This window comes from Panthera onca, chromosome E2 (assembly GCF_046562875.1).
Source record: "Panthera onca isolate mPanOnc1 chromosome E2, mPanOnc1 haplotype 2, whole genome shotgun sequence".
Classification (NCBI taxonomy): Eukaryota; Metazoa; Chordata; class Mammalia; order Carnivora; family Felidae; genus Panthera; species Panthera onca.
This window is the reverse complement of record NC_138353.1, coordinates 13,453,377-13,481,365: the sequence shown is the minus strand read 5'-3', so window position 1 is coordinate 13,481,365 and position 27,989 is coordinate 13,453,377. Positions and strand designations below refer to the sequence as shown.

General features: G+C 56.5%; 2 protein-coding genes and 1 long non-coding RNA gene across 3 annotated transcripts; 1 reads left to right on the top strand and 2 right to left on the bottom strand.

Annotated features, from left to right (window-relative positions):
* Nucleotides 1-861: 861 nt before the first annotated feature.
* Nucleotides 862-9,249, bottom strand: EXOSC5 (exosome component 5). The gene is made up of 6 exons (XM_060651206.2): nucleotides 8,953-9,249; nucleotides 4,981-5,094; nucleotides 4,439-4,560; nucleotides 2,855-2,995; nucleotides 1,675-1,764; nucleotides 862-1,037 (listed from the first exon to the last, which is right to left on the bottom strand). The coding sequence occupies exons 1-6, from the start codon at nucleotides 9,098-9,100 to the stop codon at nucleotides 945-947; spliced, it is 708 nt and encodes a 235-aa protein (XP_060507189.1). The 5' UTR covers nucleotides 9,101-9,249; the 3' UTR covers nucleotides 862-944.
* Nucleotides 9,250-9,492: 243 nt separating this feature from the next.
* BCKDHA (branched chain keto acid dehydrogenase E1 subunit alpha) lies at nucleotides 9,493-27,877 on the top strand. The gene is made up of 9 exons (XM_060651194.2): nucleotides 9,493-9,707; nucleotides 17,159-17,341; nucleotides 17,448-17,534; nucleotides 21,271-21,379; nucleotides 23,910-24,071; nucleotides 25,689-25,895; nucleotides 26,095-26,236; nucleotides 26,442-26,613; nucleotides 27,337-27,877. Exons 1-9 carry the CDS (start codon nucleotides 9,600-9,602, stop codon nucleotides 27,505-27,507), a joined length of 1,341 nt encoding a protein of 446 aa, XP_060507177.1. The 5' UTR covers nucleotides 9,493-9,599; the 3' UTR covers nucleotides 27,508-27,877.
* Nucleotides 18,226-20,464, bottom strand: LOC132690596 (uncharacterized). The gene is made up of 3 exons (XR_009615443.2): nucleotides 20,357-20,464; nucleotides 19,582-19,690; nucleotides 18,226-18,323 (listed from the first exon to the last, which is right to left on the bottom strand). It is a non-coding gene; the product is annotated as an uncharacterized LOC132690596 (long non-coding RNA).
* Nucleotides 27,878-27,989: the final 112 nt, after the last annotated feature.

The following is a 27,989-nucleotide window of genomic DNA, read 5'->3' as shown; positions in this document are numbered from 1 at the left end:
TTTTCACTGTAAACCCCCAAATGTCAGCACCCCATAGAATCTGGCGACCATGTGGCCCAGCTGTGGGAGAGTTACTCCTTGTGGGATGCGCTCATGTTCTTGGCTCCCACCCACTAAATATGGGGGTGGGGGACACAGCAGTCAAATGGCTGCTAAAACCTCCCTTCCCTGTATTTCCATACACCTGACCGACAGGCCCCAGCTGCTTCTGCTTACAGATGGGGAACTGTGGCCTGGAGCGTGCTGGGGTCTCTTGGGCTTATCTGAATGGTGAAGGGCTCTGGGGCTGGACTCTGAGTAGAAGCCCCCTGCTCCATCATTAGCTAGCTGATGACATCTGGCAGCTAACTGGCTTCTGAGCTGGTTTCTTCTTGTAAGGCAAGGATGCCAAGACCCACGAGGCCCTCCCACTGTGCATGTTCCCTCCCTGACCCATCTCCTCCCTCCCCGGTCCCTACTTGCCCTGCTCCAGCACACCAGCGCCACCCTGAACCTGATCCTCCCTCTTCCACAGGCCTCCTCCTGGGCTTCCCTCGGAAGTCTCCCATACTCCATCAAGATGTCCCTGACTGATGTATTAAATTTGGCCTCTCCCAACCCCTCTTCCTGCTTTTTCCACAGCATTTACCACCATCTGACAGACACTGATTTTCTTTGCCTATCACCCCAGTGCTCCTTGAACCTGGGGGTCATTCACTGCTGAGTCTCCAGTACCTAGCAGGGTCTGCACAGAGCGGGTACCCGACAGGTATCTGTCAGGCTGGCGGGATGGGATGGGTTTTGAGTTTGGAAATGCCTTCAAGGGGAGGGGAGGGTGGGTCTGTGCCCCCAGGCCCGCAAGCTCATCCGGGCACACAGGGATGGAGAGGTGAGGCCAGGCTGCTGGTTTATTTTCCATGGAGGTAGTGGGTGGCGGCGGGAGGGGCGCCCTGCCCCGGCTTGCCTCAGCTCTTGGAGTAACGTCTCTGCAGCGATTCCCGGTAGAAGCGGAAGACGTGTTGCGAGGCAGCCTGGGCCGCGGCCAGGCACTGCTGGAGCTGGAGGTGGAGAGACCTGTTGGTGCCGGGGCCACCCTGCTCCCGGCCCTGACCCCATCTGGTTCCCAGAGATCCCAGACCTCTTGCCTCCCCCGCGGGGAGGCAGGTGGTGAGGGAAGGATTTCAAGGGCCTCTCTTCCCCACTTCACAGGCTCTCTCTCAGAGGGGAAGAGAGGCAAAGAGAAGGTGTGGGCTTCAGGGGGCAGATTAGTGCAGCTCCAGGACTGTGGACCACGGGATCAGGCATCCTGATTGCTGGAAGAGGCCTCAGCCTGGAGCTCGAGAATTTCTGAGCCACAGGCCCTGTGACACCAAATCATGTAGAAAGCTGTGGAATCTGGGACCACAAATCTTGACCACATGTTCCTCGGTTCATGGGAGGTCCAGGTTGGCTGTGCTCTCAGAGACCAGAGCCCTGGAACTCTGGGTGTGTACGGTCTGAGCAGGAAGGTGAAGGGCTTTCAATGCCTCACCTCCCCATCTCAACCAGGGCTCTCTTCTCTTTTCCACTCATTACTGGAGCTTCCTTCAAAATTCCCACAAGGGGTTCCGGGCCTACAAGGTTTGACAATTCCTTCTACGTAACAAAGGGGATACAAGGAAGGATCTGGCCTTCACCCCATCTCCACCCTGGTACCTCAGCATCCGAGTAGAGCCCCTTGGTGGTGGACATCAACAGCTTCCGTTCCACACTGTCGAGGGCAAAGGTCAGGATGGCCCGGGCCTCCTAGAGACGAGGGGTAGGACACCTGGACTCTCCCCCCAGGCACAGTCTCAGTTGGTGCCAAATAGGGCACCTGCCCTTCCCATAGCCACCACTCCCCAAGTGTATCAAGTGTAGGTGTCTTGTCTAGGCACCGTCCCCGCTTCCCTGGGCAGGGCTCTTGGCCTTTCCTTCTGTAGAATCGCTTCCCACACCCCGATTCTACCCACATGGTTCCAACAGGGGCCTCCAAGCACAGTACTCCTGTCTGTAGGGGCAGCCACATGCCCCCCAGTCATTACCCAGTACCTCCTGGCCCCCTGCCTCCCTCTCCAGCTCTGTGCCACGAGGGCTGGAAGCCGACACACTATTTCCCAGACTCCCCTGCCCGTCAGGTGTCCCTGGTAGTCTTGGGGGAGGCCGAAGGAGGGAGAGCTGCATCCTGTCCTCGCTCCGATAGAAGTGGATGCGGTGGCTATGGCAGTGCCCACAGTAGCTGTGGAGGCTCTGGGGACATCGGCTGCCAGGGCAAAGCCAGGATGCCTTGTGTGCACCCAAAACCAACTGTGACAGTGTCTCCTTACAGGCTTTTAGTCCCTGGGTATCGCCCTCCTTCCTGTTTGCTCCCTTGGCTCTTCCAACATCGTCCTAACCAGCTTCCTGCAGTACATTCCCTGATACAACCCCAAGTGGCTTCTGCTTTCCTGACACAATGCGACCATCATAGTACTGGGCAGGTAACTCGGAATATCCAGAGCCCTGGGCACTGTGAATCTGAGCCAGTGAAGAAAAGCACAGACCTTTAAGGGCTGGTCACAGCCTCGGGCAAGATGCTGGCCAGAGAATGAAACCAATACGCATAGGACAGCAGGGACTGAGAAGCAAACTCAAGGAAATCCTTAGGGTGTCTGAGACCCTGGCTCTAGCGGACCTATGTCTGGGGTTTGGCACTGAAGGTAGATATGGGTCCCGGCTCGCATTCTAGCACTTGCCCCGATGCACAGACCAGAGCTTGCCACTGGGACTGACGTGCTAGGAGCCAAGCGTGTGGGGGAAGCGAGGCCTAGAGGAGTATCTGCTCACAGCCTTTCACCACCCTGGCCTTCACACCTACCTTTTCCTGCTTGGCCGTGGGGTCCAGCACGAGGGTCCCCTCAGCGTCCAGAGCACAGGTGACCCCACAGAAGAGGGCCCGCATGGGCACACCTGCATCCACCAATGCCATGCAGGCAGCGTTCAGGCAACAGGCCAGGAGCTGGGTGCCACGGGCAGAGGTTAAGAAGCATTTCCACTGTAGGGACGGCCAGCAGAGTGTGCCTGCGTTCCACCTACCCTGCCAGGGCTTGTGGCCAACTGCACAGGCTCATCACAGGAAGGCAGTATGGCACAGTGGTTCTAAGTGGTTTTGGGATCAGGTAGCCCTGGGCTCCAGACCGGTCTTTGCCACCTCTCAGCTATGTGACCTTGAACAAGTGACTTACTCTCTCAGCCTCAATCAGGGGTCGGAATGGTACTCAACAGAGTTGTACTAAAGCACGTGCCAAGCGCCTTCAGGGAAACTGAGGACAAGGAGGGGAGAAACCTTCCACAGTCACATGGGGAGTGGCAGGGTCAGGCCCAGAGCCTGGGATCTGGAGGCAGCCACCACCAGGTGACAGACTGGCAAGGTGACAGAGGGAGAAGGGAGGCATGCCTGGGCCTGGAGCCAGACGACCAGCCCTGCCTCAAGTTTCCTCTAGTCTCTGTCTCCAGCCCCACACAGTGGGGAAGGGTCCAGCTTTAGGATCAGTTAGCCCCAGATCTGCCCCTCCATTATTTCCCCTCTGGGCTTCAGTTTTCCTTCTGTGAGACGGCCTGCCCCCCCCCCCCCCCCCCCCCCCCAGTTGCCCATCTCTGGTCCTCAGCCCCAACCTCAGGGATCCTTCTAGGCCGAGCTGCTGACCCAACTGCTCTGCCTGCTCAGGACTCCCCTAGCACTGCTCAAGGTCAGGGTGGAGGTCAATGGCACAGGCTTTGTAGGTAGTCAGGCCTCAGCTTGAGTCCTGCCTCTGCTGCCTTCCAGCTGTGTGACCCTGGGCAAGTGACTTCCCCTCTCTGGGCCTGTTTCGTCACATGAAACATAAGAATACCCATCTGCTGGGGCGCCTGGATAGCTCCGTCGGTTAGGTGACTGACTTCAGCTCAGGTCACGATCTCACAGTTCTTGAGTTTGAACCCCGTGTTGGGCTCTGTGCTGACAGCTCAGAGCCTGGAGCCTGCTTCGGATTCTGTGTCTCCCTCTCTCTCTGCCCCTCTCCTGCTAGCACTCTTTCTCAAAAATAAACATAAAAAAAAAAAAAAAATAGCCATCTACCAGGGCCCCTGGTAGATAAAATAAAATAAAATACTAGATAAAAGCTAACCTTTGTAAAAAGGTTCACATGCCTTAGTTTCCCCATTTGGAACATGGGGATTATAGTGGCACCTATTTCCTGTGCTGAGAATAGTAAGCAAGTTAATATGTGTAAGGCACTCAGAACAGTGCCTGACACATGGTAAGCACTCAAGCTGTGTTTGCTATTCTTCTTCAAGTGGGTGGCTGTTAAGCATTGGGAGGCCTTCTGGTCAACACAGGGCTTGCTCGTGGGCATCAGCAAGGGAGGCAATGGGAGAGATTCTGAAGGACTTCCTGGAGGAGGCAGCCTGGGGGGAAGGATACAGAGCCAGCATCACTGACGACCTGCAGCACCACAGTAATGGAGGTACGGGGGTGCAGCGCTCCCAATACCACTGCTTCACAAGTGTTCCTGATCAGCCGCTCCCGACTCTTCTCAGCGACGCCTGGGGAAATCAGGGGTGGGGTGGGGTGGTCAGGCTCTTCCCTTCCATCTGGCTCACCTTCCTCCACATGCCCCACCCAAGCCCTCTGGGAAGGGCCTGCCGGCTCCGCTAGGGTTGGTGCAGGACCCTGCAGGGATGACAGAGGATCCCCAGTGGGAAGGAGGCAAGGCCTGACCCATACCCACTTCATCCCTGCCCCCTCTGGCATCCAGCAACAGAGCCTCTTGGGGGAGGAAAATCCCGGAGTTCCCTCCCATTGAACCCAGACCCAGGGGTGGGGGTGGGGGAGTAAATGGGGGGAAAACAGGTTAGTAGAAAGAAGGGGAGATGGAGCCAGGAAAGACAGACTAAAGTGGAGGCAGAGGGGACCCTGGGGACAGTGGTGAGGAAGAAGGTGGAGATCCCCCTGGGTCCAGTTACCAGGCAGCCCGATCTTCGGCCTCAGAATCACCTCCAGGGTGGCCTTGTTGAAGATCTCTTTGCTGACCTTCACCTCGGCTGGTCCGTATACACCCGCAAGGACCGATGTATCCCCTGGGGAGACAGCACGGGTGGCCTCGCCCACATCCCGCCTTCCTCTGGGGTCCCAGTGCGCCACGCTGAGCTGGCTGGCCAGGGTGCCCCACGCCACCCCCCAGTCCAGCCCACCAAGTGCTGGCACTGATTCTTCCAGCGTTTGCTTCACTCCTCTGCCTGTGCTTCCTCACCTGTGAACCGACAGGATAACGGCGCCTCCCTCCCTGAGTTCTGAGGACTAAATGACATAATCCACGTAGAACACTCCCGACACTGCCTGGCGCACACGACACTGCCTGGCGCACACGGAGTGCGCAGCGCAACGGACGTTCGCTGTTGTTAACTTTAATAGGAGGTTCCTCCCGAGAGCTGACCTTCCTCCTTCTTACTGCAGCTGGTCTTCTCAACTCCTTCCAGAGCTTCCCCCAACCTGGCTCTCTTCCCTCAGGCTCGCGTCCCAAACTCTGCAGAAGTCAAGACCCCCGAGAGAGGGACAGATATACCTGGGAGTGATCCCGAGGGGGTAAGAACAGGGGCCAGGGAGGTTAAGACCCAGGAAACAAAAGCCTGGTGTCTAGTCCTGCAACCTTGGCTGACTGTGCTCACTTCTCTGGGTCTCAGTTTTACCATCTGCAAAATGAAGAGACTAGACTACACCAGTGGCTTCCAAACTCTTCTCACCATAGCTCCTGATAAAAAATATATTTTACAGTGTGACCCCAATCTCACGCAAACATGTGTAACCGGAACAAAGGCCTCACAAAACAACTCTTACCGTCACTGCTTTGCTACACTCTGGTGTTTTCCACTCTATTCCAGTTAATTTTATTTATACTTGTAAGATTTTATTTCTTAAAAATGTTTGTTTATTAATTTTGAGGGCAGACAGAGAGAGAGAGAGAGAGAGACACAGAGAGAGAGAGAATCCCAAGCAGGTTCTGTGCTGTGACTGAGCCTGGACACAGGGCTCTATCTCAGGAACCGTGAGATCATTACCTGGGCCAAAATCAACAGTCGGATGCTTAAACGACTGAGCCATCCAGGAGCCCCCTTAATATTTTGTTTTAAGGAATCTCCACACACCCCCTACCCCCCACCGTAGGGCTCAAACTCAAGACCCTGAGAGCAAGGGTCACATGCTCCACTGACTGAGCCAGCCAGATGCCCCTACTCTATCCCAGTTAAAAAGGACCACTAATGAACACAGCCGTGGTTCTCAACCCTGGCTGCACACTGGAATCACCGGTGACCTAGAAAAGATACTGCCGCCCGGGGCCTCTCCCCCAGAGATCCTCTTCAACAGCTGGGGTGGAGTGCAGGCACCAGGAGCCTCAGAGCCCTGCGGGTCATTCCAGGGTGCAGCTGGGCCTGCGGTCTGCAGGGGGAAGAAACAGCGCTGGAGCATAGCTTCAAACAGCCTGCAAACAAGCATCTCCGCAGCTGCTGCAAACGGAGAGGGGCCAGCCTTAGCAGGTGCACAGTGGATTCTGGGCCTCAGGCTCCGGGAGAATCTGTCCTCAAAGGGAAACTTATCTACATAGAACGAGATCCACACTGTGGTCTTCATTCTTGCTGCCTGGGGCCTCCACGAACCTAGGAGTCCCTCCTTCTCACGGACATGGCTCCAGCAATTCTCTGGATCCACACCTGTTTTCAACTCCTCCGGCATTTATCTGATCCCCTTCCAAGCAAAGCTCCCAAAGACCTGTCTCTTCTTGTGCTCTCTTTTTCTTCTCCTCCTTGACCCCTCCACTCCATCCGAACAGCTCTTGACAGTGACAGAAGTCCAGATTGTCCCCCCACAGGTCTGGGAGGACGGATGCAGCTGGTGGGCCCTTACATCTCAAACACTTCTCTGGGCCCCAGGTGAGTGCCCTCTCTTGGTTTTCCTCCTCCCTTCCTGGCTGCTCTTCTCAGTGTCTTTTTTAAAATTTTTAACGTTTATTCATTTTTGAGAGAGTGTGAGTGGAGGAGGGGCAGAGAGAGAGACACACAGAATCCAACAGGCTCCAGGCTGTGAGCTGCCAGCACAGAGCCCAACACAGAGCCCAACGTGGGGTTCGAACTCACAGACCATAAGATCATGACCTGAGCCAAAGCTGGATGCTTAACTGACTGAGCCACCCAGGTGCCCCTTTTCTCAGTGTCTTTTCCTGGCTCCCCACAAGTTAGAAGACACAGGTTTTAATCCTGTAACCTCTCTTTTCCACCTACATTTATTTTCTTGATTTCATCCCATCAGTAGCTTGAAATACCATCTATAGCCAGAGGGTTCCTAATTGTATGTCCAGATTGCATCTCTCTTCTGAATTCCAGACTTGTATGTCCTTCTGCCCAGTCCCTATTGTCCCTGTGATGTCTACCAGGCACTGCAAACTTAATGTCCAAAACTGAACTAGTCTTCTCCCAGCACAGCTGATTTTGGGAAAAAACCTTAGTGTTATCCCTCTCTCTCTCATACCCCAACACCGAACCATCTGCAAATTTTGTCAGTTTTACCCAGAATCTCATCACTTCCATTCCCACTCTGGTCTGAGCCACCACCATCGCCCCCACTCCCCTGTACCTCAAAAGTCAACACTGCAGCCAGAGAGATTCTGTTAAAATACATTCAGATCATGTCACTCCTCTGAGTAAAACTTGGGAGCAATGGCCCCCAGGTCATTCACTAAGCCTCAAATGACAGGCAGTCCCCCTTACCTCTCTCCAGCCTCCTCACTGCTCCAGCCACATTGTCTCCTAACTACTCTTCAAACACACCAGGCAAGTCCTTGCCTCAGGGTCTTTGCCCCTGCTGTTCCCCACACTTGGTATGCTTTTCCTCCTGGTATCTTCAGGGTCTGCTCCCTTACCTTTAGGTCTTTATTCAGATGTTACCATCTCATCAAGGCCTTTCCTAACCATCCTATTTAAAATTGCACCCCTGGCTGGCACACCCTATTCCCCTTCTCTGTATTTTTCTCCGTAGTATTTTCCTTAGCTAACCTTTTGTCTGTCTCCCTGACTAGAAAGTAAACTGTTAGGTCAGGGATTTAAAATACTTTTTATCGACATATTCCCAGTGCCTAGAACAGTACTTAGCGCAAATACATATGTGTCCAATGAAGGAATGAATTAAAACAGGTTTTGTACCTGCGTAGAAAGTAATGCTTCTAGTGAGGAGACTGAAGCATTTACAGGGATGATCCTTAGGCCTATCTCCAGAGGAATATTTACCTGGGTAAGGGAGCGGAGTCCAGTTTGAGATGCATTTGGATAGGGGAAGGGGACATTTACCTAATAGGTAAGACCTGCCCCAAACTTAAGCGATATTTACTCCTATAGAGAGATGCGTGTCCCAAAGAGATATTTATCCCAGTGGTGGGGAGGAAAGGGGACATCACTCTCAATCTGAAAAGTACTCAGGTAAAAGACATGCCACGGTCCAGAGGGTAATTAAGCCGGTAGTGGTCATCTGCCAGTTTAGAGGTATTCACACATATGGGCAGGTTTGCCTTAGCCTAGGATGTAGGGACCCAGGGTGTGTGGGGTGGAGGTGGGAGACGAATCTAGTCAAGGGAGATATTTATTTTGGTGAGGAGCTTTTCTCTGTTCTGGAGTATTTGGTCTTACGAGGAAGTCTGCTCCTCTCTCATGTGAGTATTTACCAGAGTGGCGATGTCGTTTCCCTTCTAGTCGGGAAAGAGAGAGAGATTATTCTGGCATACCCGGTAGTATCCACCCTGGTAAGAAGAAACGCACCAGTCCAGGAGGGACATTCACCAGCTGGTGTCCAGGAGAAGTGGCACTCCTTTGCATGGTACCCTGTAACCTCCTAAAACAAATACAACGTAGCGAACGTGGCCGGGGCAGTATTTACCTAGGTTAAGTTCTTACCTTGCAGGAAAGAGGCAGAGCCGTCCGGCCGGGACAACAGGTTCTGCTCACAGGCAAAGTGCCGGAGACTGCAGCCTGGACCTCGAGGACTGGACTCTGCTCCAGACTCAGTACGCATCTTGGCGTCAGTCTGCATCACCCCCTCCATCCACCCCAGATCCCACGTGCAACTGGGACGCTCACTTCCGCGCAAAAGCGCGCGCTTGCGTACAGGCTGCGTATCCAGTGCGCACGCGCCTATCCCGGGCGCCGGGAGTCGCGCCCGCACGTGTCTCCGCGTTTACTAACAATCTGGCCCCTCCCACTCCCGCCTCGCAAATCCTGGAAATACATTGGAGATTAGAGGAGAGCGGGCGGGCCTTGGCTTGGGCTCGTCCTACCCGAGGCCCCCGGGCCCTAAAGGCCTGAGGCTCTGGTCAGGTTGCCCTCTTCTTTGCCTGTTACAGAAAAAAACTAAGATGAGGCTATAAGAGTACTTTTGGCAAGCTAGATTGTTTTGTCCACTCATACCCGTGTCCAAGAGGCCGAAGAACTAGTAGGTTGTGGCTTCTTGGGAGGATGAGGCTAACATTTGAATCAGGTTCATAAAGGGGCAGCCTCAGTCTAGGAGGGGAGAGGGGCGGATCGCTGAGGAGTTGTTAGCGAAGATGGCGGTGGCGGCTGCTGCGGCGAAGCTCCGGGGCTCGGGTCGAGGCTTGGGCCAGGCTGGCGTCCTGCTCCTGCGGCGGCTTGGTGCTCGGGGGCTGGCTAGATATGTGAGTTCCCGGGGCACTGGGAGCTTTCCCCAAGTGAGAGTAGGGATGTCAACGCCGATTTTAGGGTGTGAGGTCTGTGCAGGGAGCGAAGGAAGGGCTGTCACAGAATGGAAAAGGTCTGGAACTACTCGGAGAGGACACTCGGGAACAACTTCCTCAGGATAGGAGAAGCGAGGCAGCTCCATTGTGGGCCCCGAGGAAGGGAGACAACTTGGAGAGAGGGAGTGGGTTCCTCATTAGTTGCCACCCATCCCCACCGGAGGCCGCTTGGAGGGGCACGGGAGGAAGGCGAGACGTTTCTTCGCAGGCATTAGAGAGTGAAACTGCCCGAGGAAGACACTTTCTTCTCGGTAAGGATCCTTCCAAAAGGAGGAAAGAGATCAGGTCCCCCAGCGCGGGCTTTTATAGTACTCTTCATTTCCCTGTTCCTTTACTACTGTTCTGATTTTAGAATGAATTGCGTAACACAGTTTTTTGATCCTGTGTCCTTGATCTAATGCCAGAACAGGAACCTTGTCCGTTTTTGTCACTCAACACAGGAGACCAGGCGATCAATAAAATTTTGCCGGATTAACTAAGGGAGAAGAGGAGGGAGAGAGATCCAGACAGGGCACCGCCTTGCCCACGCTTCTGAGTCGCACTTGAGAAATGCCTCAATTCTTTTCAAAAGGGTTAGAATCCCTTTGGGTTGATGCTGCTGATAGTAAGTTCACACAGCAGAGATCTAGCTGGAAGCCCGTTTAGAGGGAGAGAGGCATTGGGCTGCGGAAGAGCCATGAACTAAAATTTCACAGATAGGAGAGTAATGTTTCAGAAAGTGAGTTCATATTCCTAATCACAGCTTTCCAGCTGTGTGGTCTTGGGCAAAGGACTGCTCCTCTGGATCTCTCCAAGGGGATGCATTTCCCCCTTTCTAAAATGCTAACAGTGACCACCTCATAGGGTCGTAGTAAAATTCAAATGTGTCAAGTGCTAAGACCTGAACCTGGTATTTGATAAGGGCAATAGCAATGTTGGTCACTGTGGAAAGTGAGGGTGGAGGGAAGGGACAGAAACTGACCTTGGCGACCAGGAGAAGAAAGGAGGTGACCTTGAGAGGACCTGGATTGGTGAGGGCCCTTGGAGGGAAATCTATCAAGATCTTGTGGGGTTGGGTCTGACCCCCTGATCCCTAATCCTTTAGTAAAGGAAGATAAAATCTGTGGGAAGACCCTTCAGGTAGGAGGAGGGTGAAGAGGATGGGCCAGGGGTGAGGGGAGGGGACATAGACTGGAAATGGAGTCACTTGAAGCAGGTAATTCTGAAAGGGCTGCTGGAGCAGGCTGGGGGTGGGGCAGCCTCCTGCCTTTGGGCTATTCTTTGTGGCCTTTTTTTTTTTTTTTTTTTTTTTTTTTCCTGAGCAATCAGATCTGCAGGGCTGATCTCAGTCCAAATAGTCCATTGGCTGGCAGTGGGGAGGACTGGGGCAGAAAGTAGGGAAAGGTCATTTATGGCTGATTAAATCTTCTTCCTTCCAGGCTCAGTCTCCCTGCTACCTTTCTCTCTTGATTCCCCTTCTTTATTTTGTGGGGGTATAATAGGATGGGGGATTTTTTTGGAGCAGCTCTTTCAGAGTACCTACTTTTTTTTTTTTTTTTAGGTTTATTTTCATTTTGAGAGAGAGAGAGTGGGAGCAGGGGAGGGGCAGAGAGGGAGAGAGAGAAACCCAGACAGGCTCCCATACCGTCAGTGTGGAGCCTGATGCGGGGCTCGAACCCACAAACCGTGATATCGTGACCTGAGCGGAAACCAAGAGTCGGACGCTTTTAGAGTTCCTGTTTGTTCTCCCCCACTTTTATTTCTCCCGCTTGCTTTTCTTTTCTTTCTAAGAATAAAAAGGAGCCTTTTTTGAGTGGAGGGAAGGAGTAGGAGCATTTAGTTAAGGCAAATTGTAGACCCGGAGCTGCTCACTAGAACATTTTGCGATGATGACTGCGTTCTAGATCTGTGCTGTCCAGTATAGTAGCTGCTGGCTACACATGGCTACTGAGCACTCAGAATGTGGTTAGTATGGCTCAGGAACTGAAGTTTTCATTTAATTTTCATCAGTCTAAATAGCCACACGTGGCTGGTGGCTACTGTCTTGGGTGGTGCAGTCTTTGCGGATCAAGGCAGATCCCAGGGATAGTGGTTTGGGGGAAGGTTGAAAGGCTGTGTTGTAGTGGATGGATGGGTCGTGGGGCAGGCTGGGTTGGGAGAAAGGCTGGGGCTGCCTGACTTCCATCTCTGCCTTCTTGCCTCTCCTTTCACCATGTTCTTGACTGAACACCCCGTTGCTCGGGAGGTGTCTGCCTGATTCTCCCTCCCTTCCCCCTGCAGTTGATAGCCGGTGTTTTAGTGCTCAGGGAAAAGAGGAGAGAGGCAACTTAATTGTCAGGGAGTCCTGAGTTGGTTTCTCAGCCACCACCCCAAGAAGCAAGTGGGACCCTGTCCAAGTCATTTCACTTCTCTGAGCATAGCAAGTGGGGTGACTGGAGTCTCTACTCTTGGAAGTCAGGGGGCACCTCGAGCTCAGTCTGTGTGAATTGTCAGGGATGTTGTTTCTCTGACCCCGCTGTCCGGGGGCAGCCTGTTGGGGACTCCAGTGCTCTAGTGCCCTGTGCAGTATCTCCAAGTGGCGGTGCCCAGTGTGTGTTGAGGCATGAATGGAGATGGTCATTACTGGTCTTCTAACCGTATGGGTCTATCTCCCTCTTGGCTGGTGTCTTGAGCTTCCCCCCCCCCCGCCCCCGGATTCTTTTTTCACATCAGGAAGCCCTTCGTGGTTTACACTACCAAACTCACACCGTTATTATATGTAATACAGTCACATGCCAAGGTATTGGTCGTTTTCTCCTGACATGAGTGGGGAAACTGAGGCTCACGGGGTGAGGTCTGAACTTGGAGTTCAGGACTCTAAAGCCCCGTTTCTCCTCACAGTGCCAGGCTGCCAGGAGAAGCGATTGGGCTTCGGTTTAAGTCTTGCAGTATCCTGCTCCATCTGGTCTTGGCACGTGTCCCCAGCTTCTGCCTGGGGCCCTTGGGTCTGGTGAGATGCTGGTGTGGAGGCGCCAGCCTCAGCCCCCTGTGCCCTTCCCTCCCTGCGCCTCAGCCCCACTGGCCCTTTTTCCCTCCTGTGGATGAGCTCCTTCCACCTGAAGGCCTTTGTAGGACTATGGTCCTTTGATGTCGGCTGACAGGCCACTTGCTCGGAGAAGCTTTCTGGCCCCAACACCAGGGTCCGCCTGTAAAATGGGGCAGCGGCAGTACTTCCCTCAGAGAGATGGGAAGGTGAAAGGAAATGGTTCCTAGGAAGCAGTTACCACATTTCCCAAGCACTCAGTAAGGTCTCAGGAAATGGGGGCTGTAATTTTTCTCCAGGGACAGTAAATCTGGTATGGTCAGGAAAGGTTGGCCTCCCTCAGGGCCTTCCACTTGCAGTGCCTCGGGGGGCATAGTGCTGCTAAAGCCCCTGGGTTTGGGGGGGGCCCTGGCTCCCTCGATACAGAGGACTCGGTTAACCGGCACCATCCACAAAACCTTCCACGGCTGGACCCCACCTTTCTCTCCAGCCTCCTCAGGCAGCTGTAGTCAGGCTGGCTGGCTTCGCATGCTGACATCACCCCTCACGATCTCCCTGCCCTTAGACGAGTCACTTAACCCCCCTGAGCCTCAGGGCCACCCCTGTTGTACTGAGGTGAGACAATAGTGCCTGCCTCACCGGGTGCGGAGAGCATATAGGCACCAGGAAGTGTTTTGTGTGGCCCCGACTTAGCTGTTGTTACTAACGAGTTACTGTTATTAACGTGCTGCAGCCTTACTGGTCCCCAGGGTCCCACACTGCCAGGCTCTCCCCTCTTGCCTCAGCCTTGGTAGTTCCCGGGGACTGACGCCTTCCTCCCCCTAGCCTCTGCCTGGTCACCCCTGCTGGTCCAGCAGGTTGGCGTGACTCCCCTTCTCCAGAAAGATTTTCCTCATGTGCCCTCTGATGCTGGTAGCAAAAGTTCCCCCCTAGAGCCATAGCGGGTGCTCTGTACCCACGTCACCCCAGACCTGTGGTAGTAATTCTTGTCATTTCCACAAGGGGACGCAGGTTCAGGGAGCCAAGGTGACGCTGCCGGAAAGGGAGAGAGGCCCTCATGCTACCCTGCCGTGTGGCTGACCACCAGTCTGTCCTGCCCCCAGTTGTCACCTGTGTGTTCAGTGTTGTCACCCATCTCACTCTCTCATCTCCAGCCTGTACAGGGCCCCGCGTGGACTATTTGGTAGCTACCTGCTGGACAATAGCGATCATCAGATATGCTTGTTAGCTGCTCGTAATTGCTGAGTGTTCGTTATGTCCCGGGCACTGGGCTGAACACTCCGCACACATTGACTCGTTTAATCCTCCTGGTGACCCTTGAGGCAGTTACTCATCCCACTGTTCATGGAGGAGGAAACAGGCTCAGGGAGCTTTAGGTACACAGCCAGGAGGCAGCAGGCTACTCCGCTGGGAGTCTTAACCTTAGCCTTGGTGCCAGAGGGAGTGGCTCCATGGGGGCACCCCGGTACCTGCAGGGCAGACCGGACCACCCAGAGCTGGCCTGTTTCCAGTGTGGTGGGAGGGGATGTGGCAGCAAGGCTTGGTAGCCTCTGCCATTGTCAGTTACTGGCCACCGGCACAAACCCACCCCTGCCCCCGCCAAAATCTGAGGAAAAAGTAGGTGGAGTCACATCCTTCCTCTGGCGTTTTACCACCCCTCCCATGGATTGCATTTCCTTGTGGCTGGCCTCTCACCCAGTCAGCTCGGTAACCCTGGGGTAGGTACTCCAGCATCTCCTCGGGCCCAGGAAGGAAGGTCCCCCTCCCCCAAGCCCACAAGGCCCCAGTCCAGAGCGGGGGTGCGCCGGGGTGCCCTGATGGCGGCTCTCCAGCCTCTGGAGGCAGGCAGAGTCCTGTCCTAACAGCCCAGTCTGTTCTCAGCCTGTAACCCTGTCCTCTGCCCCCTGTGGGCCCCTCACCTAAAGCCCTCGTCTTCCATGGTCTGTCATCTGCTGTGGTCCTGTTCGCGGTGCTGCCCATCCTTCGCTCCAGCTCTTCCCAAAGTGCCAGCCACTTTGTGTTCCTCGTTTCCTACCTGTCAGATTTGGGTTTTTTCCCTTTCTACCAAGCTCATAATGTGTCCCAGGCCTGTGCTGAGCCCTTTGTGTGTCTCAGGAACTTTTCACAACAGCCCCATGCAGCCTTCTTACAGATGAGGAACCTCGCAGGGACAGTGTGTTTTGCGTAGAGCCACTGGGCAAGCTAAGATACCGGCACCCAGGTCGGTCAGCCTCCAAAGCCCGTGAACTTAACCGCTCATTCATCCGTCCCTTCAATAATGGCCTGTTGAGTGCCTGCTGTGTAAACCAACCCAGACACGCTCCCCGCCCTCCGGGAGTTTGTGATTTGTGTGGGAGGCAGACAGTTGATCCTCTGGGTGGACGGAGAGGTCCGGCCGTGGGTGCTCAGCAGGGGGACGCCCGGGCTGCAAGCGCTCAGCCGCTTCCCCTGCGAGCGGAGGGGAAGTCTGCCATGCTGTTGGCAGGCCTGGACCTGCCCTGCCGTTGAGAGTGTAATTTCCTCTATTTCCTCACAACCATAAATGCAGATAAATGCACTGGTGCTCACGCTCCCCCGCTGGATCCTTGGATGCTTCTCCGCAATTAGAGGAGGAGGAGTGGGGGACACACTTGGGTGCACACGTGTGAGATCCAGCGCATGGCAAACTGGGTCATTCTTGTCTGGCTCCTCTTGGAGGTGAAGCCACAATCGCTAGCGGTCACGGGAAGTGAGCTGTAGATGGTGGAAACCGGGTCAGCTGTGGCTGTTGGGTTAGGAGCGTGGCTTGGGGGTCTGAATGCCTGCCCCACCTGGGATGGAAGCCCAGTCTTGACTTACCCACTTTTAGCTCTGGTGCAGGTGATTTTACCTCCTTCAGTATCTCTGCTTCCTCAGTCCTCAAGGGCCACGGCAGAGAGTCTCTGCCTCAGACATGCGCTGAGGGCTCAGTGAGATTGTGGGCACAGAGCTCAGCTGGCAGCCCGCAGGTGCTTGAGAAAGGGGAGCAGCACCAAGACAAGAGACCAGTTCACGGCTGCCCAGCTCCAGAGCTGACAAGTGGGGTGGGCTCTCACCCTGCAGTGCCTGAGGCTTCTCATGGCCTTTTCCAGGGCTTTCCCAGCCCTCTGAGGAGGTGGTATGCCCCCCACCAGCCACTCTGAACTCCTTCTAGGTTCCGCAAGCGACATGCAAGTGACATGCCATCCCTCACGTCCTGCCTTTTGCGTGTTCTGTGCCCCCGGCCTCTGGTGCTCTTGCCCTGACTCCTAGCTGTCCTCCAGCTCTCCTGCTTTCATGCTGCTTCCTCAGAGAAGCCTGGCTCCTTTCCATTCTGCCGCACTCAAGGCTTCTCCTGGGCGAATACGACTCAGCCTCAGCTGTACTTGTTCAGCAGCTGTCTTCCCTGCTGGGCAGCAGTGACAGATGTCTGACTTCTCTAAGGTCCCCCAAACCTAGCACAGGGCTTGGAACAAAGCAGGTGCTCAAATATTTGTTGAATGAGTCAGTCTGGGCCTGGAGGGTGGGGGTTAGGACTGGAATGGAGAGGCCACTGAAGCATGGAAGTTGGCGGGCGGCGGGGGTGGGGCGACATTCTAGTAAAGAGCCAAGTGTAGTCATGTGGTGGTCGAAGTGATAATCCATACTTGTCTGAGTGTTTGCTGTACGACTTACAAGTATGCAAGTACTGTTTCATGTGCATGATCTCACCTGAGCCTCACGACATGTCTGTGAGGTCGCCTCCCTTTTACAGATGGGAAGGGAGAGAGGTGCAAAAGGGAAGTCGCTTTCCTGTGGTCACCCAGCAAAGGGTTTGAACCCAGGCAGGCTGACACTTCAGAGCTCACAGACTTACTCAATTCTGGGTGGCTGCCTGCTTGTACAGGGTCAGCGAAGAGCCTGTCTGGCTGATTCGAGGGTGCTGGGGGAGGGTGTGCCTGCGATGCCTGCGATGGCGGTGGGAGAGGGTATATCTGGCCAGACTGGGGAGGCCTTGAATGCCAGGGTGAAGCGTCTGGGCCTCTGATGTAACAGCTGCCAGTTCTTGATCGGCCTGCTACTTTATTGGACCATTTAGTGTTTACAACTACCCTGTGGGTTAGATGTTATTTTCGCCCCAGTTTTACAGATGAGGCACTGAGACATAAAGAAGTTCTAGTAACTTGCCCAAGGTCATACATCGAGAAAGTGGCAGAGCTGGGATCTGTACCCTGTGCATCAGGCCTCAGGGTCCTCTGGGGCCTGCCCATACTGCCTGCCTCTATGAGGTTGAGCCAGGGGAACCTCTGCTGCTCCTGACATGGGTCTCCCCACCCCCACCCTCACCCTCACCCTCACCCTTCTCTCTCCCCAGCACCCTCGGAGGCAGGAGCAGCAGCACTTTCCATCCCTGGATGACAAGCCCCAGTTCCCCGGGGCCTCGGCGGAGTTTGTAGACAAGCTAGAATTCATCCAGCCCAATGTCATCTCTGGGATCCCCGTCTATCGCGTCATGGACCGGCAGGGCCAGATCATCAACCCCAGCGAGGATCCCCACGTGAGAGGCCCCCTCCTTCCCACCCTGTGCCTCCCACACCCAGACCCCTTGTCCATCTCCTCTCTGGTCCCACCTGGCCTACATCTGTCTGTGTCTCCACCTGCAGCTGCCCCAGGAGACGGTGCTCAAGTTCTACAAGAGCATGACTCTGCTCAACACCATGGACCGCATCCTCTACGAGTCCCAGCGGCAGGTGCGTGGAGACAGGCTGGGGAGGGAGGCTTGGAATTACCTGAGGTCGCCCTGTCTGTGTTCGGGCCAGAAGATAACTCCCAAGGAGGAGAGGGTAGAATGGAGATCCTTTGTCTTGGAATCCTTAAAGTTGTTGGGGTTCTCTCTTGGTGTTCTGGAGGGAGAGTGTGGGAAGGGTACTGCCCACGGGCAGAAGGGTGGACCAGATCACTAAAAATACCTCCTGTGCACCTGGCTGGTGGCCTGGCTGTGCCAAGAGAGTACAGGCAGAGAGTACCTGATGGGCCTTCCCCTTGGGAGCTCACAGCCCTGAGAAACAGGGTGACCCTCTGTGCTTCCTGGTTTGCCTGTGTCAGATGTGCCGTGAGCCTCAGCAGTGTTTGTGTCAGTGGGCAGAGACCCAATCAAAGCAGTGTTAACAAAGAGGCAATTTATTGACTCAAATAATTTCCAAGTTCAGAAGGGCTGGTTTCAGGCACAGCTGGATCCAGGGGCCTCGATGTTCTCAGACCCATTTCTTTTCTCCCAGTGTCTTTTCTACTCTCTTTCACCCTGGCTTCCTTCATTATTAGGCAGCAGTCGTTTCTGAAGGTTTAGGCTTGAGGAGAAGTGGCAGAGAAGGGATCAGGGGGTGGGCTCTGGAGCAGGACTGTGCAACCAACGTCTTCATCTGTCACTCTGTGGCTCTGCGGCCCTGGGAAAGTTGCTTAATCTGTCAGGTCTTCAGTTTTCTCGTCTGTACTTACTTCATGCCATTGGCTTAAGGATTGACAGTGGCACATGTCATGGCCTTAAAAAGAGTGAAACTGTCCTTCAGCCAGCACTCAGTAAATATTAGCTTTATCGTGTATCATAACCCTGTTTATCATAACCCTGTCAGCCTCCCAATGATTGTCCTCTCTGCTGAGCAGTGGAAAGAGAGTGTCTGCTCCCTAATGTTCCAGCAAAAGTCCAGGGCCAATGCTCACTGTCCGGGCTTTGGTCACAGACCCTGCCTTCAACCAGTCCCCAGCCAGGAGGACCATGCTCTCATCCCCAGGAACCAAGTGAAGAGAGCAGTGGAATCCGTCCTTCCCAGGGCTCTGGGGTTCCTGTTGGAAAGGGGGAGAAGAATGGTGGGTGGTGGGCCTTTGTGCTGGGTCAGGGGTAGGAGTGGGCTTGAGAGCCTGCATTTATGTTAAGCCCCCAGGCCATCCCCCTGTGGACTAAAGCATAAGGCCCACTGTTCTGTAGGACAGGACCGAGCAGACTCTCCCACTCTCCCACTCACAGGGCACTGGGTATGGGTTCTCCAAGGCAGAGTAGTAAGTACCTTTGCCCTGAAACCTGCCCAGAAACTTCCCTGGGCTCCCCCAGCCCACAGGGTCAGGTCTGGCCCTTCCTGTTCCACTGTGGCCTCGCTCCCTCTCTGCTCCCCTCTCCACAGCCTTACCGCCGGGCCAGGCCATCCCTCCCCTGCCTCAGCGTGCCTGGGTCCCTTCATGCCTGTGTGGGCTACATAAACAGGGGCTTTGGAATCCAGTGGATGTGGGTCCAATCAGAGGTGTGACTTTGGGCAGGAGATTTTTCTTATCTTTGCCTTAGTTTCTTCAGTATATTAAAAAGGGGGGATGGCGAGGTTGGGGCTATCAATCCTCACTTCTGTGAGGCCCAGTGCATAAAGCCCCTTGGCCATTGACTGCCACAGAGAAGGCCTCAGTAAGATCAACTCACCCGTCAAGGCTCAGCTTGTGCTAGCTAGGCTTCCGTTGAGCTGTAAGTACCAGACCTCCCCAGGCCCCTCCCACCCGAGTCCCAACAAAAACAAATGCAGTAGTTTAAACAGATTGCTAGGTTTTCCATCTTGCATCAAAGAAGTCTAAAAACAGGTGGTCTGGGGCTGGTATGGTGGCCCCATGATGTCACTGGATACCCAGCTTTGGCTTCTAGGGCCCTTCATGATCCAAGTAGCCACTGGAGCTCCCTCCATCCCACCTCGTTCTAGACAGGAAGTGGAAGGAAAGTGACAGGTCAGACGTGGCGTATCTCAGCTGTCTTCCCATACCCACCTTTCTAGAACTTTGCAGGCAGCCCCACCCAGTAGCATCTGACACTGCATAGGTTGCTCTCAGCTGCAAGGAGGCCGCACTGTGGTCTCTTCATCTGGGCGGTTGCTGCCTGTGGAATGGGATCTCTGTTAACAAACAGGAAGAGGGATAGGATACTGGGTAGGCAACCAGCGACCTCTGCCACTCGCCAGGCCCTGTTTTCCTGGATGGGAGGGTGTGCAGGCTCCCCCCCACACCACCCTTGACAGCCCTCCCAGGCCTTCAGCACCCAGCATCTGCCCACTTGGCTCTGGGAGGCCCATTAACTTTTAATTGGCTCCCCACTTAGAAGAAAGCACTAGCACTATTCATCTATTCTCCCGCCATGACAGGAAGCCAGGCCTGCAGAACGCATGAGGACTGGGCGGTGGCCGTCCCTCGCGTCCCGGCGTGAGCTCTTTCACTTTACACGTGGTCCTGGGGAGCTCAGTTCTGTCTGTGTGCCAGGGGTGCCCCAGATCGCCAGCCAGACTCTACCTCGTAGCCCCAGATCTACTTGGCTTCTTGCCTGGGATGTCCCATACCAAATTCAGCCTGTCCAGACATGACCTTGGCATCTTCCTCCCTCAGGCCATTTCTCAGTGGAGGTTGCCGCCACCCACCATTTGCCCAAACCAGAGACCTGCATCTCATCCCTGCTCCTTTCTCTCCACCCCGCCATCACTTTCTCCTGTCTCATTTACCCTAGAAATCCATTCTGCTGCTCAGCACCGTGTCAGGAAGCCAGACTTCCTACCTTTCTGCTCCCCCATCGTGGGCGAGTTGGCTTTCATTCCGCACTTATTGCCTCATTTTCGCAAGACGGCTGCCACAGGTCTGGCCTCATGGCCGTGTGCAGGGCGGGAAGAAGGCCTGGCTCTAGCTCCCGTGGGCCCTTTTGTCGAGAAAGCAAAAGCAGACTTCTCCTTAAGTCTCTGGCTAGATCTGTGTCCCGTGGTCACCTCTGTAGGGGAGATTGGGAACCTGGCTTTTCCAGGCTCTAGGATTGGGGGGCCCAGGAGAAAGGAGCCGGCCAGGGCATCGGTGTGGCCAGCCTGTAGGGTCTGCCGCTCCCTGGCACTCTGACTCTGCTTCTTAAGGCTCGCCCAGCAGCTCCTCTGCCTGCCCCCTGCCCCTCCCGGGCCACCACCCCTTCTGGCCTGGCTGGCTGCACTCCGTCCTGTCTCCACCATCCGTTTTCCACATGGCAGCCAGAGAGACCTTTCTAAAATGTTGCTCCCTTGAGAAGAACCGTGGGTACAGTTCTCAGGGTAAAGTCCAGGATGCAGATCATTCACTATGGTCCTGGGCACTGCCTCTCCCTGTTGGTCTGTCCCCACCCCTCCCACTTTATGCCCCAGCCATTCTGGCCTCATGGCCTTTACTGTTGCCTCTGCCTGGAAACCTCACCTTTGCTCGGCTCAGGCATTTGACCCTGAGGCCCCTCTGGTGAGCCAGACAACCGGCTTGGCCTCCTATCGCATGGCCCTGTTGCTCTGGCTTCAAGCAGTCTGGCAGTCCCTCCAGGAAGACAGGAACTCCGACCTGTCCTGGCCCAGGAAGTGTGTGGTGATTAATGAAGTCTCCAGAAGTTGGTCAGTTATCTGGATGGTTCCCTGTCATTGCCCAGCATAACTGAGCCCGGGCCTCCGGGCCCTCCTGCACCCCCAGGGCCGGATCTCCTTCTACATGACCAACTATGGCGAGGAGGGGACACATGTGGGGAGTGCGGCAGCGCTGGACAGCACGGACCTGGTGTTTGGCCAGTACCGGGAGGCAGGTATGTCTGCCCTGCGGAGCAGATGCTGGGGCCCTGGGTCTGTGGTCCCCATGGAGGCGAGTCAGGCCCAGTCCCTCCCGGTGGGAAGGCGAGGCCCACGTTAGCTACCCTGTGTGCTCTTCCAGAAGCAGCGTGATGCCAGGGAGGTCTAAGGAGCCGGAGGAAGAGCTTTCGGAGCAGGAATGAGCCAAGCCAGGGGCAGGAGTTTGTGGGGCTGTCTGGAGTCCGGGCAGTGTTGTAGTGAAGAGCCCGTGCTCCCGACCGCTCCGTGCTCTGCAGGTTACCAGCTAGCAGATTTGGGGCAAGTTGCTTCTCTTCTGGGAGCCTCCATTTTCTGGTCTCCAACGTGGAGTTAATGACGGTACTGCCCCCCCTGCCCTGAGGGATACAAGCAGTGTGCAGTGAGGGCGGCCTGGCTACAGGTGGGCACGCACAGGGACCCCTGTCCGCAACATGGGACTCTCTTGGCCTCTCCAGGCTCTGCGTCCTTCAGGGAGCAGAGCAGATGGGAGGGCCTGGAAGTGCCAGCCAGGAGCTGGCGTCCTTCTGAGCGAGTGAGTGACAGGAAGGAGCGGAGAGATGAGGTTGTGAAGCACCCTCACGGGGTGAGGCCCCTGAGGAAGGTCCCGCCTGGGCAGCAGCAGGGGGTGCGTGCTCAGTGGGGAGGGAGCCACACAGACCTGCACCCGGTCCCGCCTCTCTCAGTCCCCACCTGGAGGTGGGGAGAACGAGGATGCTCACAACAATAGCTGACACTCACTGGGGCCTTAAAGGCCAAGGTGCTGTTCCACGTGCGGGAAGCAGTGGAGGCTCGACCTCATTTCACCTGCCCCGACCCCACTGCAGGAAGGAGTCCCCCGGCAGCCGTGTTTCCTGTCTGTGCCAGGGCGTAGGAAGCCGAAGAGGCTGAGTCCCCGTGCCCAGGCCACACGCCCCCTGAGGGGAGCAGGGGTCTCCCGGAGTCAGCCCTCGCTCCTCCGCCCCGGCGCTGCCCGCCCCCGTGGTGCTGCCCACGCAGGGCTGTCTGGTATAAACCAAGGGTGCGTGTGGTGTGCGGACCGTGGCACCGGGCTCATAAAAAGGATCTTAGAGGCGGCACGTGTCCGTCTAGCGCAGTAACTGCCACTGGACCTGGGGTTTCCTGGTGCAGAACCACCTGGGCCCAGGAATCTGGATTCGCACTTCCCGCCGGCTCCTGCCCCAGACCGCGGGTGCTCCCGGGGTGGACTGTGGACCCTGGACCACGCTGTGGGGAAGCCCCCCACCACACACAGCCCCCTTTCTCTGCTTCAGCGGAGCGCCTCCGCTTTGATCTGTTTTAGGTACAGCGTGGCCACCCTGGGTGTGAATTTGTGTTGTGTGACAGAATCCCACATCCAGTTACGTGAAAGGTGAAGGCTGAAGTCTTCCCAAATACCCTCACCCCAACTCTCATTTTGGGGGGCGTACTTGCAGAGCTGGTTGTCCGGGCCACACTCACCGTGTCCCGGCGGTGGCTCCCCGTTAGCAGATAAACAGACAAGCCCCCCGCCGCCCTTCCTCAGGCTCCGTGCTGAAGTGTGAGCCATGTGCCATACTAGCGCTCCAGCCCGCCGGTTATGGGAGCTCTGCCTACCTCAGTGTCCTCATCTGTAAATGGGGAGAATAATCCCACTTCCCTCGGAGGGTTGTCGTGAGGATCGATCAAGTTAATGTCTGAAAAGTGCTCCGAATAAAGGCACTTGGCACCAAATATTATATTCACGTGGCAGTTATTTGGGGAAGGTGTGCTTAACGCTGCACAAAATGTGACTCCCGTGGTACGTGATCCCCAGTAAGTTGTCAGACGAAGAAAGGGTTCTGCAGTAAAGAAAAAGATTCAGAAATGCATGTACCACCTCTACTCTGTAATGCTCAGGTTCTGGGTGCTTCCAGGGAGGTCCTTGATCCCCAGGGCTGCCCCTCAGGTGTGGGTGTGACAGTCATTCCCCTTTTCAGGCGCCAGAGTGGGTCGTTGCTCATCCTAGGGCCATCTCCACCCGCTCCTGTCCTCTGAGTTAGCAGTCAAGGCCCCCTTCACCCAGAGCGGTTCCGTTTGGTGGTGAGGTTTTGTTGGAAGAAAGGATTTTACAGCCGTAAACATGTTTGAGTATTGGCTCTTTAGTTCAGAAGTTGTGACCTAGTGTGACAAATAGTATTATTTGGTTCGTATGACAATTTATGAAGTAATTTTATTAGTTGAAACATAAAAATCAGGTAGTTTCTCTTTAAAAAAAAAATAAAAGTAAGCCAGATTTTGCCTTCTTTTGAAGAACTGGGCCATCTGGCTTCCCTGAGCAGTAGTCAGATGGTCAGAACAGTGGCCTCCCTTTTGGGACAGGCCTGTGCTTTTTTGTCCGCTCACCTGCCTGGTCCCCATGAGCATTCGACTCTGCCTCCCCTGCTTGAATCCATTTCCCTGACTGTCTTTATAGGGAGCAGGAGCCCGGGCAGGAAGGGCCGGTCTGCCCCCCACCCCGCCTGCAGGCTCACACGGCCTCCTCCTCGCCAGGTGTGCTAATGTACCGGGACTACCCCCTGGAGCTGTTCATGGCCCAGTGCTATGGCAACGCGAGCGACCTGGGCAAGGGGCGCCAGATGCCCGTGCACTATGGCTGCAAGGAGCGCCACTTCGTCACCATCTCCTCTCCGCTGGCCACGCAGATCCCGCAGGGTAAGGACTTGGCCCGGGCCTGGTACGCGCAGACCAGCGTCGGACCCCTGTGCAAGCCCCAGCCCTTCTGCAGCCCTCGTGGGCGTCCTTCCGGTTGGTGCTGGGGTCGGAGCGCTGGTCCGGGCTGCAGACTTTCCAGATACTCTTCATCTGGTTGTCTTCAGAGGAGGGCTCCGGTTTGGCAGGTTTGAGCTGGCATGGCCACCACCCTCTTGATTCCCCAAATGTGTGCCTGTCCCGTTTGTCCGCTCAGCAACAAACAACACTGTGTGACTGAGTGGGCACCAGCTTCCTGCCAAAGCATCATCTGGCAGGTGGCGAGAAGAGCAGGGACTCCGAGTGGGGATCTGTGGCGCCAGAGCTGGGTTCTTGACCCCAGCCCTGCTCTGCCTCAGTCCTCCGAGTCTGACTCTCCTGAAGCTTACTCTGGAGGCCCATGGTGCCTAGAGTGGTCCGAGTTGCTTTTGTCAAAGGTGACAGCTGAGAAGCAGACCCCTCAGGGGCCAGGCCTGCACCCACACAGCACAGAGACCATGGGACCCAGCCTCGCTCCCTGCCCTCTGGACCCTACAGTCTGGCCGAGGGCCAGGCTAGGCCGCGGCTCTCTGCTCCGCGGTGGCCAAGATACACGCGTTGGTGTGTCGGTGGGGCTTAGCAGTGGGCTGGTTGGCAGACCCGTCCAGATGTGTTGGCTCCCGGTGCTCTGTGTGAGGAGCGCGGGTGGGAAGTGGGCAGAGTGGCTCTGTGAGAGGAGGTGGCACGTTCCCTCCAGGTGGGCAGGGTTTCCGTCAGGCTGGGCCCTGGCCCTTACCTTCCATTTGAGTACTGTTAAGCCGCCCAGCGGCCACACATAGGAAGTCTCTGCTCCGTGGGCACCATTCTAGGCACAGTGAGCCAGAGACAGAAACCCCAGTCCCGCTGGGGCTGACACCAGGGTAGAGGAAAGGAGACAAACAGGAAGCATGAAGGAGTAGCACGAGAAGTGCATCGGGTGAGGAGTCCCGCAGGGACAACTAAAGCCAGAGGGAGTAGGTGTGAGGGAGGAAGGCCTGGGTTGCATCAGAGGTGACATTTCAGCACAGACTGCGGTGGGGGTAGGGGGAAGGGAGCCATGTGGGATCTTGAGGCAAGTGCCTGCTGGACGGCCTGCTTGCTTGTGGGGCAGGTGTAAGAGAGGTCTGGAGGGGCTGGGGAGCTGCGGGGAGGGTGCAGATCCAGGGGAATCTGGGCCTTTGACTTTTGCCTGGAGCGGAAGGGGAGCCGCAGGGGGCAGGGCGAGAGTCGCTGGGGTGGAATGTCAGCCTGGTTCACATTTTAACTGACCTCTGGCTGCCCCAGGGGAGCAGGTGGGAGCCAGCCGTGGGGTGGGGGCGCCAGTGAGGAGGCTGCTGGGAGGCTGCAAGAGGTGACTGGGTGGGCATTCTGCCCTGAACAGGTGGGAAGGGGTCAGATTCTAGCTGTGTTTTGAAGGGGGCAGTGGTGTGGGTAATGGCACAGCTAGGAGTCAGAGAGGAGGCCGCCCAAGTGGAAGGACAGAGCGGCCATCGGCTGAGAGGCCAGAGCCTGGTGGGGGGAGTGTGTGGCTCTGCCCCTGCTCAGCCCCCTCTCCCCCTGCAGCGGTGGGGGCGGCCTATGCGGCCAAGCGTGCCAACGCCAACAGAGTGGTCATCTGTTACTTCGGGGAGGGGGCGGCCAGCGAGGGGGATGCCCACGCCGGCTTCAACTTCGCCGCCACCCTCGAGTGCCCGGTCATCTTCTTCTGCCGGAACAACGGCTATGCCATCTCCACGCCCACCTCTGAGCAGTACCGCGGGGACGGCATCGGTATGGGCCTGTGAGCTGCGCCCCCACCTGCTCTCATGCTCCCCCCTCCCCCCGCCCCGCTCTGCCCAGTCCTTTCCCTGTGGAGTCTGGCACAAGGGTGGTCGCAGGGACGCTGCTTTGCTTGCTCCCCTCTCCTTCCTTCCCCCTCCCCACTCTGTTCATCTGAGCCCTGGGGCCTGACCTGCCTCTGTCCCTACAGCTGCTCGAGGCCCGGGCTACGGCATCATGTCCATCCGCGTGGACGGCAACGATGTGTTTGCCGTGTACAACGCCACCAAGGAGGCCCGGCGGCGGGCCGTGGCTGAGAACCAGCCCTTCCTCATTGAGGCCATGACCTACAGGTGCCTGCCTCCTGTCCTCCTTGCTGCCTTGACAGCATCTGCCCTGCACTGGTCACTGTCCCCAGAGCATGACCCCATCCCCCGCACTGGCTCCCCGTCCTTGCCTTTGTTCCAGTGCCGGCCCTTCTCCCCTAGTCCGCCCCCCTCCCTCCTGAACCCACACCGGGGGGCTTCAACCTGACCCTGGGCTCCCTCCCGCTGGCAGGATCGGGCACCACAGCACCAGTGACGACAGCTCGGCCTACCGCTCGGTGGACGAGGTCAATTACTGGGACAAGCAGGACCACCCCATCTCCCGGCTGCGGCACTACCTGCAGGGCCGAGGCTGGTGGGACGACGAGCAGGAGAAGGCCTGGAGAAAGCAGTCCCGCAAGAAGGTGGGGACCCCCCTCTGTTGGAACCCAGGCCCGGGGGTGGGGGGGATGTTCTGGGGTGGTGCCTGGGTGAAGAACTCTGGAGGGATGGAGAGGCTGGGTTTGGGGGACATTGAACTGGGAGACTTGGGGACAGCTCCAGGGATGTCTCTAAGCGTGGCCTGTGGCGTCAGGCTGCCTGGGCACATGCGTTTCTGCTGTGTCCTTGGTATGATGCCTGCCCTCCATGCCCTCCTATCTGAAGAGCGACACTGGGGTGTCGCTGTCAGAGGGTGATTAAGATTAGGTGACTTAATCCATGTGCACTGTGAGCGTCCCACTCGGGTCCAAGTGCCGCCCTCCTCGGCCTGGGTGTCTGGAGCCAGGGCTGTGTGCCCAGTGGTAAGGGCAGACCCTGGCCCGGGCCCTGAGGACATCGTCGTGGCGTACCCCCTCTTCTCCATGCCTCGGTTCCCTCCCCTCTGAGCTGCCTACTGCCTGGTTCTGCCTGTGCCGAGAGGCTGAACCGATTCCTGTACTTTGTGCAGCGCCTGGTCTTGCCGGGGAGGGGAGGCCGGGGTTGGGGGATGTTGATCTGGCTGCTGGTTCTTAGCACTGTTGGGTCTTCATCTCCTCCGTCGTCCAGATGGGAAGGCAGCGGCTCAGGGGGGTTGACCCCTCAATGGGGTCCCACAGGTGGGGGGTGGGGAGCCGGCTGCCTGTCTACTGTCCCACATCCCTCCACAGGTGATGGAGGCCTTTGAGCAGGCGGAGCGGAAGCCGAAGCCCAACCCCAACCTGCTCTTCTCTGACGTGTACCAGGAGATGCCGGCCCAGCTTCGCAAGCAGCAGGAGTCCCTGGCCCGGCACCTCCAGGCCTACGGCGAGCACTACCCCCTGGACCACTTCGAGAAGTGAGGCCCGCTTGCCCCAGCCCACCCCCACCCACCTCAACTCCCCCGAGGGGCAGCCCCATTCTGGGGGGTGCCCAGGGAGCTGCAGGATGCCACCCTGCTTCCCCAGCCAGCCCCCTCTGAAATACTGGGGCCGGGACTCCAGCCAACCATCTCCACTCCTCCAGGCTGTTACCCTGGGTGGGGGTGGGGGCGGGCTCCGTCAGCCCCCTCCTCGCCTGTTACAGTGCCTTCTCCCAGGGGCTGGGCCAGGACGCCTCCAGGACTAGAAGCCCCTCTGGGGTGGGCGTGGCGGGTCAGCCTGTGGAAGTCACTCCCTCAAAGTGAGAGGTGGTCAGCAGGTGGCCAATAAACTCTCTGTGTTTGGCTCTGTGCCACTGCTGGTCTGTTTCCTGGAGTTTGGGAGGTGGGAGGAGAGCCCAGCATGACTAGTTTGGGACCTTGTTTCTCCACTCTAGATAAAGAAGGCCAGGCTGTTGAGATATC